This window comes from Gopherus evgoodei, unplaced genomic scaffold (assembly GCF_007399415.2).
Source record: "Gopherus evgoodei ecotype Sinaloan lineage unplaced genomic scaffold, rGopEvg1_v1.p scaffold_33_arrow_ctg1, whole genome shotgun sequence".
NCBI lineage: Eukaryota > Metazoa > Chordata > Testudines > Testudinidae > Gopherus > Gopherus evgoodei.
In genome coordinates this window covers 3,276,900-3,291,508 of record NW_022060005.1, presented here as the reverse complement: position 1 = coordinate 3,291,508, position 14,609 = coordinate 3,276,900, and the positions used below count along the sequence as shown (strand labels likewise).

Below are 14,609 nucleotides of genomic sequence, written 5' to 3'. Positions count from 1 at the left end.
CCTCTGGGGCGTGTGGGGGTCTCTGCCCCCCCCTGCAGGCCTCGTCTGGGCGCTGAGCTCCACATGTGTTGTCCTCTGTCAGCCTGGCCCCAGTTCCAGGAGGGGAAGAAGGGGGATGAGATCCCTCCCGGCTGTTTGGGGGACTTTGGGCGGTGTGTGCACAGCCGTGGGATCAGCAAAACAGGAAATGGCCTCCTGCTCTGGGCTAGTCCCACGTGGGGTGGCTCGGGAACAGTCACCCTCCCGCACTCCTCTTTCATTTTCAAGTGCTGACAAGCTCCAAGCCAGGAACTCGGCCTGCCCAGTGCAGCTGACAGGAAATGATGCTTGGCTCCCTTGGCCCTCGGGTGGAGGGGAACTGTCTCACTGAGCTGTTGCACCCTGACTGTGCGGGGCTGCTCCTGAGGGGCCTTTTCCTGCAGCTGGGCAGGCCGGGACAGCAGAGATCTGAGAACGGGACATGGTAGCTGCAGAGAGGACTTGCTCCCCAGTGCTTCCATCCTGGCTGGGACGCAGTGGTGAGGGGCTGGGCCTGCCCCGCTCCCTGCCACTCAGGGAACAGCTTCACTGCAGGATCCAGGGCTCCAGGTACACAAGGGATTCCTGGATCAGTGCAGATCCTGCCTGTCTGTCTGTCTGTGCAACCCATCCATGCTTGGCTGTTTCTCTGTCGTGAGGCTAAAATTGGCTCCTTTCCCCTAGTTTCTCATTCCGAGAATTGTTGCTGTTTTTCATTCCACACCGGTAGATTAGACTTTCTGAGCTTTCCCCACCACTGTGCGGCTGAACGCGAGGACAGTTTGTGTCAGTTGTTCAACATGTATTGAACCATTCAAGTGAGCAGCTGGGTTTGCCCAGCTGGACACGACACAATGTGTTTTGGGGACCCCCAGGTGATGTATCCCCGTGGCTGTCAGGCTGTCCAAAAGCAGCTGGCACATGCCACTCGCTGATCCAAAGCTTTTTTTCCTGCACAATGCGCTGCCACAGGTCATGCCCCCCCGACCACTTCCAGTCTGTTTAGGTGCTTGAATAAGTAACTGGAAATAAGGAAACTCATTTCAGCCTCATCTGTCCATCCCCAACCATATCCACCTGCCTGTCTCTCTGTTCCCATCCATCTATATATCCATCTTCATATACACCAAATCTAATCTATCTATCTATCCATCCCCCTTTCATTCTCTAGCCACCATCAGTCATCTAGTCATCTGGGGCATGTTTATTTCCACATGTGTGTGCATTTGGGGTAGGAGTGACGGCAACTCCCATGTGTCCCTGCTGTCTGTGTGCAGATTAGGGCACTCGGACAGGGGCCAATATCCGTGCCAGTCCTTCCTCACTAGCCCAAGGCATAGGTGGATCCTCAGAGCAGACCAGACCTTGCTCCATCCAGCCCTGTGGCTGACCTTGCCTGCAATGTAAGGGCCCCGCAGTGCTGGGTGAGCTGCCCCCAGGAAAGGCACCACCACCCACCCACTGCAATTTCTTGATGCCAGCCGTTTGGGCAGCACTCATGGGAAATTGGACAGGAAAGAAAGAATTAACCTCCAGCGGATGCCTCCACCAGGAGTAGTCCTATCAGAGTCTGGTTGGTGCCACGTGCAGGGCTGGTGCAAACATGTTTCGCACCCTAGGCGAAACTTCCACCTTGCGCCCTTCCACCACGCTGCACCACCGCCCTGAGGTGACCACCACCCCGTGGCAGCTCCCCACTCTGCCCTGAGGTGCCCCCCCCAGCAGCTTCCCCCTCCACCCTGAGGCACCCCCCTTGCAGCATGTTCAGTCCATGCTTGTTCAGTCCATGTGCTCTGCCCAAACTTTTGCAAAATTGTCTTAAAAGGAGTCATTTCGTGTATGAATGGTAATTTTTCTGCTCTTCTTGAGTTTTGTCCTGAGGGGACTTCTTTCACCTAAACATATTTCTTTATAAGTCTCTTTTACCTTTATAACACTTCTATGCCCATGCTTGTGCTGGGACTTACACAACACAAAAGTCTATACCCACTAAAAACTGCCTGACAGAGCAGGAGGGGGAAATGCTAAGCCCCCTACCTTTTGGGCTTGATCCTGCTATGACTGAGGGTATATTCACCTATGCAATTTTTCCCCGCCAGATGGGTAGGAGTGAGGACTCTAATCTCTGCCCTTATAGACCAGCACCTTTACAACCGGGGGTGTATATACATGTAAGCAGAGTCAGGATGAGCTCTACCCTGACATCTGGTGGTGAATTATGGGGAATGTGGAAAGGAATTACAGGTATTTGCATTGGCACACCCACCTCACCTAGCATAGCCCACGGCAGCCTGGGATGGTTATTTTGACAGCTCTGGGATCCCCAATTTCTTTGATTATTGGGGCAGGAGGAATAAAGTGTTGTCACCCTGATTATGTGAATGAGGAACTATGAGACTGCTCTATGATAGATATGTCTTGCTATCCATTAAGTAGCACTTGCTAGAGAAGGAACATAGGTGCCAAAACCCAGTGAATTGAGAGAGGTTGGGGATTGGTGTGTGTATACCTGATGGTATGGGCTCCCTTTTGAGGGGCTGGAACACCAATTGTACATCATCCTCTCTCAACTATTGAAGAGCAGAGCTAATTTTGAATCCTTTAAGAGTCCACCTAGAGGCTGCTGACCTGAATTCACATTGTACCAATGGTGCACCAGCACTGGCGCTCCCCTACTACAAGCTGAAATCACTAAAAGAGCTAAGCTTACTGAGCTGAGATCACTGAGTGCTGTGTTAACTAGTGGGGGAGCCTGAAGATCTATTGCTAAGCAGCTGGCAGAGGGGAGCAGTTTCCAGCATGTTGGAGCAGCCCATGGAACAGTGAGCGGAGCGGAGTGGAGTGGTTTGTGGGGATGGCTGAAGTGGTTCATGGGTTGGCTGGAGGAGTGGCACAGCTGGTGGAGTGGAGCCTGTCGTTGTGAAGGCTGCAGCAGAGCTCCTCAGAGAGGCGGAGCAGTTGGCCCTGGCCCATGTAAGGTGTGTGCTCCCCCCCATTTCCACCCAGGCTGGGGGGTGTAAAACTCTGCAGATAAACTTTTGAACTCGGGGGGTGGCACTGACCAGAGTCAGAGACTTTTGGGTTGTTGGGCTTTGGGGTGATTGGACTTAAGACCCTAAGGGGGAAAGGACATTGCCAAACGTACTTTGGAGGTGGGTTGGGGTTTTTTTGCTTATGGTTTGTGTTATAATCCGGTTTGTGGTGTTTCTCCAATGTGATGCCGCATTGTTTCCCTCCTTTATTAAAAAGATTTTGCTACACTCAGACTCCGTGCTTGCGAGTGGGGAAGTATTGTCTCCTAGAGGCACCCGGGGAGGGGGTGGTATATAATTGTCCCAGGTCACTGGATGGGGGATTGAGCCGGTTTTGCATTGCGTTATTGAAATGGAACCCCTGGATACTGAACCCGGCCCTTGTTGCTGCCAACTCAGAGGGGCAGAAGGGTTACAGATACCTCTACCCTGATGTAATGTGACCCGATATAACAGGAAATTTGGATATAATGCGGTAAAGCAGTGCTCTGGCACAGCGGGGCTGCGCTTTCCAGAGGATCAAAGCAAGTTCCATATAACGCGATTTCACTTATAATGTGGTAAGATTTTTTGGCTCCCGAGGACAGCGTTATATCGGGGTAGAGGTGTACCTGGACAGTTTGTATATATCTTATCTGTATAGTTTTCCTCGACAGACAGGTTAGAGCGAGAACTCTAATCCTCCTCCTATTGCCTGGCATGTCTATGACCGGGGATGTGCACACCTGAATGATAGATCACTTTATACGTATGGTAAAACCTTTTGCAATATTTGGCAGTATTTTCAACAATCCCAGTGCATGTTTTCCCCCTTTCACAATTCTCCACCAAAAACGTGATGCTTATAAGAAGCACACGGGATTTTTTTCGTTCCTCAGGGAGTTATCCCAGGCTGGTTTTGATCACCACTATCTTGTCCCCATTGATAAGTGCCTGTCTCATTGTTAGAGTCATCAGTCTGCCTGGCGATGCTTCAGTAGAGGCGTGTTGCAAGCTCCTGGCGCCCTTGCGTCTGTCTTTGGCACCTCCCTAGACCATCTGGTTCAGCAATGGCCTTCACACTTATCTCTTAACCCACACACTCCTCATTCACACACAAAACAAAGTTAATGTACAACAAATTGGTGACTCTCAGAGGATCTGTTATTGCCTTGAAATCAGTCCAGACACAGATTCTGGCAGATGGCCCATTAGGCCATTCCTTTTTGCTGTGCAAAAACGAGGGCTGGCAGAATATGATCAAATCATACACTAGTGCATTTAATACCTGCTACATTATTATTCTTTATCCTTCATTCTAAATGATATAAAATCCTACTACTACATCAGCAGCTGCTGCTCTGCTGCCTTCTCCTTGTGCAGCCCAGGGGGTGCGCGAGGCAGAGGAGCAGCCATCCAGTGGGGGAGTGAGCAGCAATGCCAGCTCCTTTGTGCATCCAGGTGGGTCAGTTTCCCCACTTGGGTGCAGGAGGGGGATGCAGGGGTTAGGGGCGCAGGAGGTAGGAGTGAAGGGGGCACAGTGAAGAGGTTAGGGCACAAGATAGAGGTTCAGGGGTGGGGAGGAAGGGAGCACAGTGCAGGGGTTATGGGCACAGGTGGGGAATGCAGGGGTTGGGTGAGGGGAGCATGCACAGTGCAGGGATTAGGGGCACAGGAGGAAAGTGCAGGGATTTGGGTGAAGGTGGCACAGTAGAGGGGTTGGGGGGAAGGGAGGGTGGGGAGCCTAAGGAGCCCATAGGGGACCAGGGACAATGGGGGGCACCATGCCCATGAAGGCCAGGAGCACCAAAATGCACATTTGCCCAGGGTGCCGTTTCCCCTAAGTCTGGCCCTATCTACAGACATTGGTGTTGGCGTCTGTCGGCTTTAAATACAATACCACTGCTTAGCATGCTTTTGAAAGGGGAAAGCTGTGCTTGCACAAATGGAAATAACACGATGTTCATCCGAGCCCAGATGGTTTCATTTTCACTTGCTAAAAGAGAAAATAATTTCCAGTGCACCCTCTTTGCTTAGGGGAATGAGCAACCTTGGAGTCCAGGATCCTGTTTCATGGCTTGCCTTGAGAATTTGATTGCTTAGAAACATCTGTGAGGCATTCCCTTAGTGCAGCCAGCCAGCAGTTGTAACACCTGCTGCTAGCAGGCCAAATGCCGACTCTCAAATGTTTCTGAACTGGCATGCCATTTCACTTCATGCCCTGTCACTTTTTCAATGCAAGCAGGGAGGAAAAAAGTCTGTTTCTTTGGAGGAAATGTTACCAGACTGTCAGTAGATAGCAGACACGCAAGGTGGCTGAGATAATATATTTTATTGGAGCAACTTCTGTTGGTGAAAGAGACAAGCAAAACTTGTCTCTGTTGTCTCTTTCATCAGCAAAAGTTGGTCCGATAAAAGATATTAACTCACTCACCTTGTCTCTCTGATATCCTGGGACTGACACAACTCCAGCAACACCGTAAACAGTAGATAGCAAGGGAGTTAATAGAAATAACTTAAAAAAAAACTAAACAAACAACCCAAACTCCCAACTACAAAGGGAAAATTATTTCAGTGTCTAAGCATGGAGAAACATCCGAAGCAATTTTTTTTCTTGGCTCTCTTCCAGAATTTCAGCATTTCTGCACTGCTATAGAGTGCTTGGGGAGCTGGCATTCCCAACTGAAATCATGGGCACTGTGTCAACATAAGGGAATCAAGAGTCCTGCACTTTCTCCAGTAAAACTTGCTGATCTCTGATCTGCTAAGAGAGATCTTCCAAGAAGCGCGTGTCTTTTCCAAACATTGATGTGTCTTAATGGGGTGGTGTCTAGAGAAGGATCAGACCAGATTTGATTTCCGAAACGCATGTTTTTGCAGCAGGAAAAAAATATTTTGAAGAAAATTTTTTGGTTAAAAAAGTCTCAGATGGAATTTCCATATTGGTAGAAAATTATAAACACCTTGGCATGAGCTGTCCACTCCGGATAGTGGGTTTACTGACATTACATGTTGGCAGTTAAAAACTATGCTTTTAAGAAGATTATTTTCAATATTTTATGCAACCTGGGGGGCTTCACCCACCCACCCTACCAGAAGACTTACAAATCCAGCATCTGCAACTCCTGGGTCTTTCCCCACAAAGGCTCAGTCCCCAGGTGCCCCTACTCCACCCATGGGTGAAGGGAGGGAGTTACTGGGTGAGCAGCTTTTCCCCTTCTCATCCCTTTCTCCTTGGCTTCCCCATAGTTCATCAGCTCCTGTCCAGCCCTGAGGCCAAGAAGAGCCGCCCTGCCAGATGCTGGGAGCCCGTCCCTCACACTCCAGCGCTGCCCTGCTCTCCGCCGTCGTCCTCCTGCATGTTCAGGCTGCAGCGGCTGGTAAGAAGGCTCTGTCCTTAACGGTATTGGGTGGTCATGGGCCCCCAGCCAGCTCTCACATATGGTGGGGACAATCTGGGATGACTGCCCTAGTAATGCACTGGGCTAGGGGGTGAGAGTGCAGGATCTAGTGCTCACTTACACACACAGTAATGTGTGACAAATGGAGTCACTGTCCATCCCCCCACATCCATCCCCATACACACCCCTCCATCCATCCATGCTTCATCCACCCCAAATACATACATTCTCCCCCACACATCCATCCATCCATCCATCCCCATAAACACACTCCTTCATCCATCCATCCCCCACATCCATCTGTCCATTCCCATATCCACCCCTTCATCTGTCCCATCCTTTGTTCCATCCAACCCCCCACATCCTTCCCTCCATCCTGATACACACCCCTCCATCTACTCATTACATCCAGGCCACCCCATACACCCGCGCCTCCATCCATCCATCCATCCATCCGTCATCTATCCCCAGACCCCTCCACCCTTCTCCATATACATTCCTCCTCCATACATCCGTCTTCTCCCCAATCCATCAATATACACTTCTTCCATCCATCTCCCCCATTCATCCATCCCTATACACGTCTCCATCCTTCCATTCCCCTCCCCCACTCACAGCTCTCCCTGAGCCCCTTTCTCCAGGATCCACTGGGGTCTCTGGCTGGGTGGTGGGGCTAGAGGCTGGATTGTGTGAGAGGTGAAGCTGCTTCCCACCACTCCCCTCTGACCCCAGGCTTGTCTCTCTGCCTCTTTCCCCAGTGAGTTTCCAGGTGCTAGTTCCTGCTGACCCCCTCTCTGCCCCACTGGGGGGCACTGTGCTCCTGCCCTGCCACCTCTCCCCCCCGCTCAGTGCCCAGGCCATGCAGGTGAAATGGAGCCGGCCCCAGCTAGGCCAGGATGTCCACGTGTACCTTCCGGATGGGAGCGAGGTGCAGGCTGAGAGGTACCAGGGCAGGACGGAGCTCCTGCGGGACAGGATCCAGAGCGGCACCCTGGCCCTGCGGATCCGGAATCTCACCCTGCAGGATGAAGGGCGCTATCTCTGTGACTTCCAGTCCAACAGCATCGTTGGCAATGCCACACTGGAGCTCCGTGTGACAAGTGAGTGATCTTGAGGTGGGGAGAGGCCAGATTCAGCCTGTGTGGCTCTGGGGTATGGGGGATGGCCTCGGGGGGACCACCCCATAAAGCCTGCTGCAGTCATAGGCCAGAAAATCTCCCCCAGTGACTACTTTGTCTAGCCCAGCTGGCTGAGCCAAAGTAGAGCCAAAGCAGAGCCCAGGCTACATGTCAGAACCCCGAGGGGTGTGGGGTCCCCAGCAGCCCTGTGACAGATTTTCATTACCAATCTGCCTGGGGCCACAGTTGACCAGGCTGGGGCCACACGATCTTTTTGGGAAGGAGATGACGAGGCACACACCAAGTGCCTAGATTTTATTAATAAAATAATAAAATAACAGCAGAAAGTGCTGGGAATGCTCTCACATCATTCAGGGGAAGAAAGAAATCGTTAATGCCCCAAGCCCTAACCCACTGTCACACTCACACAAGCACAACTCAGACTGGTCAAGTCTGGGTGTAACATCAGAAGTGTGTGGGGGGGGGTGGGGTGGGGTGGGGATGGGAGTGCTGTCCTGGGCCCAGGCTGTCCAAGGATCTGCTGTGCTCTCCAAATTGTTCCAGCTCTCAGGACGGTTTTAAGTCCTGGCTCCTCAGGGGTGTTCCATTATGCAACCTCTGTTCCTGTGGCTGTTTGTGCCAGTCCAAACCAGCTTTCTGTGGCCTTCTTGGCTGTCCAAAACACACTGGCTCTGGAGACTTTGTTTTCCCTCCTGTTGGCCTTCACCGTTGCCACCTCATTTGCTCTCACTGTTCTTACTGCTATCTCTACAGCTCTGCATCTCATTCGCTCTCACTGTTCTCGCTGCTATTTCTGCAGCTCTGCTTAACTTAGTTCTCCTCTTCTCATGGCTGGGCAGCTGTAGAGTTCTCATCAAGCCCATGACTTTGGGACCAGTGTCTTATCTTCAGACTGAGCTTGCCAGCTGCAGTGTTGAGTTAACTTGTTCTCTGGCCTTTTCTTCTTCTTTCCCCCTTCTCAGCCTCTTGTAATGCCACCATGTCAAGGTCTTTTCCCCACTTTGAACTTTAGTGTCCAAAAGGTGGGGACCTGCATGGACCCTTCTAAGCTTAATTCCTAGCTTAGATCTGATAATGCTGCCACCAGCCAAAAATATAGTGTTTGGCACACCTCCTGTTTCCCCAAAAACCTTCCCTGGGGAACCCAAGACCCAAACCCCTTGGGTCTTAAAACAAGGAGAAATAAACCATCCCCCTTCCTCCCCCCCCCACCAGACTTTCCCCTCCCTGGGTTGCCTTGGGAAGCTATACAGATCCAAACTCCTTGGATCTTAAAACAAAAAGGAATTAACCATTCTCTTCCTCCTTTTCCCCTCACCAATCCCTGGTGAGTTCAGACCCAATCCCCTTGGGTCTTAAAACAAGGAAAAAAATTACTCAGGTTCTTAAAAAAGAAAGCTTTTAATAAAAGAAAGAAAAAGTAAAAATTATCTCTGTAAAATCAGGATGGTAAATGCTTATAGGGTATTCAGTTTCATACAGACTAGAGGGACTTCCCCCCCCCCCAGCCTGAGATTCAAAGTTAGAACAAACAGAGGTAAAAACCCTTCCAGCAAAATACACATTTACAAGTTAAGAAAACAAACATAAGACTAATCTGCCTTTTCTGGCTATTACTTACTATTTTGAAACACGAGAGACTGATTTAGAAAGATTGGAGAAAACCTGGTTGCACGTCTGGTCCCCCTTAGCCCCAAGAGCGAACAACGAACAAAACAAACAGCACAAACAAAGACTTCCCTCCACCAAGATTTGAAAGTATCTTGTCCCCCACTGGTTCTCTGGTCAGGTGTCAGCTAGGTTCATTGAGCTTCTTAACCCTTTACAGGTAAAAGAGACATTAACCCTTAACCATCTGTTTATGACAAACCTACAAAGGAAACTTCCAGTCTCCACTCACACACCTTTAACTCCTCCCAAAATGCTTTGCAATGCTTGCAGCAATGTTAGCAATATACAGTGCTGATCTATCTTCCCAGGAGACTCCCTAAGGGGAGGAGGCCATTGGGTTGTGACAGCCCGACACAGCCTCCTTCCATAGAGGATGCCCTGCAATGGCAGATATGTGCCTCCTATTTCCAGTGTCAATGTCTCAGCTCCAGTGCCCAGTCATCAGCTCTCCCTCTCCCTGTGTCTGCTGAAGTAAAGAGCCCCAGATCTCAGAACCCCACTCTCTGGGGCAATCCATAAAGGGATTGGGAATGAGGATAGCATGAAATCAAGAGAGAATTTCACTCCCCCAGGCTCTGGCTTGGACCCCCTCCTCCACATTGGTGGATACGATGGCAAGCAGATGAACGTGACATGTCTCTCTGTGGGGTGGTACCCGAAGCTGAAGATGCTCTGGAGAAATGGCCATGGGGAGAGACTGACCCTATCTAAGGAGGAAAAAATCTCCAGAAACTGGGGCCTTTTTGATGTCTCCAGCTCCGTGGTAGTGACCAAGCACTCAGACCCAACACTGATCTGCGCTATCAGACCCGGCTCACCCAGCCCAGAGAAAGTCTCGGTCATTCTCATCTCTGGTGAGCTGCTAATGGAACCAGCGCACAGACCTGGGTCCAGATTGGCACCGATAGACTGTGAGAACTTTGGGGTAGTGCTTGTCGCTTACTGTGTGTCTGTGAAGCACCCGACATAAGAAGGCCCTGATCACAGTCACCGTATGTCTGTGCACCACCCAGCGTGACGGGCCCTGATCTTGGTCACCATGATCTTGGTCACTGTGTGTCTGTGCATTGCTTGACCCGAGGGGGCCCTGATTTTGGTTACCGTGTGTCTGTGCAGTGCCCGGCATGAGGGAGCCTGATCACAGTCACTGTATGTTTGTGCAGCGCTCAGCCCGATGTGGCCCTGATCTCAGTCACTGTGTGTCTGTGCAGCGCCCAGGTGACGGGGCCCTGATCTTACTTGGGGCCTTTAGGCGCCACTGAAATGAAAAAATGAAATACAATTATATTCACTAGACCATACTGAAAATGTCATTATTTAGTTCTAGGACTCAAATGCCCAAGCAAAACCCCTCTTTGTAAAGCACCTTATTATTCAAGAATTGCCAAAACTCTCAGCCCACATCCCTAGGTTCTCCAAAGAGATCTCCAGTGTGGAAAACCTGAATTCAATATTTCTGGGGTTTGACTGCTTTAAAAACAAAAAGGGAGAAAATAAACAGCTTTAAGAAAATAGCAGTGAAGGCCTTTTCATGCATCATGAAGGAGCCAAAACAGGGCCCATGTCCAATTATTTTGTTTGTTTATTTGCCTGTGCACGTTGCAAAAGACTAACATGAGGTCTCTTCTTTCTTCTTTTTGCAGATGACTTTTTCCCCCAAGTCTCCTCTTGGAAGGTTGGCCTCTTCTTGTTCCTGTCAGTGTGTGTTTGCCTCCTCTTCTTTCCTGCCTGCTACTTATGGAGGGTTCAAAGAGCTAAAAGGAAATCCTCCAATTTAACCACAAAGACCTGATGGATCGTTCGATACAGGGGAAAGGAAATCACAGCCCTACATGGGTGTCAATTGTTTTAAAGCAACACACCTGCTCTGCTCCCCCAGCTAGCATTATTTTCATTATATGTATTACAGATACACTTATGTGACCCAACCAAGATCAGGGCCCTGTAATGTCAGATACTGCACAGACACCCAGTGACCTAGAATAGGGCCCCGTCGCACCGGCGCTGCACAGACACACAGTGACTGAGATCAGGACCCTGTCGCACCGGCGCTGCACAGACACACAGTGACCGAGAATAGGGCCCCGTTGTGCCGGCGCTGCACAGACACACAGTGACCGAAATCCAGAGCCCCGTCACACTGGGCGCTGCACAGACATACTGTGACCGAGATCAGGGCCCCGTCGCACGAGGCGCTGCGCAGACACATAGTGATGGAGATCTGGACCTCATTGTGCAGGGCACTGCACACACACAGTGTTAAGTTGTCCAAGGTAACAGGTGTCCATCTCAGTCAACTACATACAATTATTTACGAAAGGCAGGGAAAATTAAAGGCAGACTGAATTAGCCCAAACACAATGGCCAAGCAATACCACCAAGGAATGTGCTGAGAGTGTGACTGGTAAATAAGAGGAGAATGGAACCAGAAAGGAATGGAGCAAAACAGGCTGTTGGAAATTTGGCTTAATTGGTGGACAAAATAATGAGTGGAGGGGCTGTTCCCTCCATCATTCTCTTTAAAGGTCCTGAGGAAGAGTCTTTGGTGGGGAGCCGCAATGGTGGAAGCTGAGTGGACTGGAAGGAGTCAGGCCTACCAACATGTCTGCCACCCCCACCATCTCTTGGGAGCCTAGGATCTACCATTACACTGTGGGGCCCGCACTGTCCTGATCCTGAGTGCAGTCCCAGCCAGACTGACCCAGACTGCCACCTCCACTGGCTTTGGCTAAATCCTGAACAGCATCTGGGACATGAGACTTGGGTCTTTGTGGCCACCTGCCCCCTGTGTGTCCTTTTCCTTCCCTCCTCATTATTTCTCTGTCCTATTCCTTTTCTTTTTGCCTTCTGTTTAATGAGAGTTTGGCTTAGCTGCCCAAGACTGTATATTTTGCAATACTGCTGTGAGCCTGTGACCAGAGAGGCAGCTAAAAGCAATGCCCTAAACTGGCCCAACGCTGGTACAAGGTCTCGGAGTGGCTGATGGGACCGTGTGCTGGGCCTGTGTTTCTTCACAGTGAGTTTGTGAGTGCGAGTTAACACTTGAGACAGAAGCTACATTTTCTCTCCTGGCTGTTCTTTCCTTTCCTGTCTTAAGTGTATTTGTCTTGTTTTGTCTTAAAGGAAGCAGGAGCAGATTCTAGCAACAACAGCTTCAGCCCATCTCAGCTCAACTTTTGTTTATTCCCCCAAATGGACAGTTTAATACTCTCTGTAATACCAGCTGAAGGACTGTCAAATGGCCAGAACTCTCTCCAGCAAAAGGGAAAGGGGGCAAGGGATGTTGTTACCACAAAAATCTCCCTTAACAGTTTACATTTCAAAGGCTGGGCCATTTTCCCTTCTTTTTCTGTCTCTTTAATAAAAGGTTACACTGATTTTTAAGGGTGGTCATTGCCATAGAACTAAGCAGGCCGAGGTCTCTGCCCTCAGAGCCCCAGCCAGTGTTGAACTGTTTCATGTTGGACAGTGACAGGGTCACGATAACACCTTGGAATCTCTGGCCCCATTTCTTCCATTGAAATTAGCACAGACATGTGGGAACTGAGGCTATGTCTACACTACTGCAGTAAATCGACCTACGCTATGCAACTCCAGCTACGTGAATAACATAGTTGGAGTCAATGTACCTTAGGTGGAGTTACCGCGGGGTCTACACCTTGGGGGGTCAACGGGAGAAAGTCTCCCATCAGAGATGTAGCGAGCACCCTCCATACCCTCCAACCGGAGGGGGCCCCGCAAGGAAGGGGGCCCCTAAAAGTGGCAAAAAAAATGTAAGGTATAACTAGGTAAGTGACATTTATTGACGCTATTGCACAATCCATGTCGGTTTTACTGACAAAACCATGAAGTCATTATGATACTTCATAATGCTATTGGCTACATCAGTTGTCTGTCAGTCAGTTTCGAATTTTAGTTGGACCCATTCAAAGAATGTGTATTTGCATTCATAATGGCGGTCGGCGGATAAATGTTATTAATTTAGTTGTTTAGTTTTTTATCATTTCCAACGCAGAAGCGTGCTTTGTGATGTCTAAGAGAATGTATAAGAGAGGAGCTAGTAAACGAAAGGCAGCAAAAGATGCCGAGAAGGAACTTGAGAAAATTCCAAAGTTGTCAACGTATTTTGCACTGCAATCCAATGTACAGGTACAAGCACATGAAACGGACAGCGCTAGCAGCGACAAATCGTATCCAGAAGTATCCAGAAGTGCTTCAAGTGAGGTCGAAGGTGAAGCCAGTTGTTCTACCAAACAAACTGTGACAGATATTCCAGCTGCTGCCGGGAAAGAAGTATCTGAATCTGAACCACTGACTGATGATCCAGGAGATTGACCGTCTATAATATCGGACAGGCAAGTGTGTGACATTGTTGCACATGGCCCACCGCAACAGAATGAAAGTTACGAATTTCCATTTAATGAGGAAAGACGAAGATTCACAAGTACTCATTTCTATCGAACCTAATGAGGAAAGACGAAGGTTCACAAGTACTCATTTCTATCGAACCTAATGAGGAAAGACGAAGGTTTACAAGTACTCATTTCTATCGAACCATGGAAAATGGCGAGAAAATAAGACGTTCATGGTTAATGTACTCAGTTCAGAAAGATGCCATTTTTTGTTTTTGTTGTAAATTATTTGGCACTGGCGACATACCGCTACATCGTGGAACATCTGCTTGGAAAGCACTGTCAAAAAGACTTCAGCAGCATGAAACAGGCAAAGGTCATCAAGACTGTATGGTGAAATGGTTTGACCTTCAGTCAGGCATAGTAAACCGTACATCTATTGACCAACTTGAATTGCAGGCTTTTCTGAAAGAAAGAGATTTCTGGAGAAATGTTGTCAAACGCATGGTTGATGTCGTTATTTTCTTGTCCGAAAGAAACTTGGCATTTCGAGGAAGTAATGAAAAGCTCGGCGATCCTTCGAATGGCAACTTTTTGGGACTGTTTGAATTGCTTGCAAAGTATGATACTGTCCTCAGCAAACTTTTACAAAGGATTAAGAAGGCAGAGACACATGTTCAGTACCTCAGTCCACAGATCCAAAACGAGCTGATTCAACTTGTTGCCAGTAACATTCAAGAGGCCAACATAGCGCAGCTTAAAAAAGCAAAATATTATTCAGTTATTTTGGACTGTACTCCCGACGTGTCACATGAAGAACAGATGTCTGTGGTGTTACTCTTTGTTGAATGCAACGGTGAAGATGGTGTCAATATTTGTGAAGCGTTTGTTGGTTTTCTTAATGTTCATGATACAACTGGCGAGGGCTTATTGGAAGCGTTTCTTGAAAAGGCAAACAATTTAGGAATAGACATTGCTGACATGAGAGGCCAAGCTTATGATAACGGCGCAAATATG

At 49.1% G+C, this 14,609-nt stretch overlaps 1 protein-coding gene across 1 annotated transcript; it reads left to right on the top strand.

Annotated features, from left to right (window-relative positions):
- Positions 1–232: 232 nt before the first annotated feature.
- LOC115641031 (butyrophilin subfamily 3 member A2-like) lies at positions 233–12,618 on the top strand. The gene is made up of 5 exons (XM_030544145.1): positions 233–588; positions 6,279–6,409; positions 7,189–7,530; positions 9,813–10,094; positions 10,884–12,618. Exons 2-5 carry the CDS (start codon positions 6,328–6,330, stop codon positions 11,030–11,032), a joined length of 855 nt encoding a protein of 284 aa, XP_030400005.1. The 5' UTR covers positions 233–588; positions 6,279–6,327; the 3' UTR covers positions 11,033–12,618.
- The last annotated feature ends 1,991 nt before the right edge of the window (positions 12,619–14,609 follow it).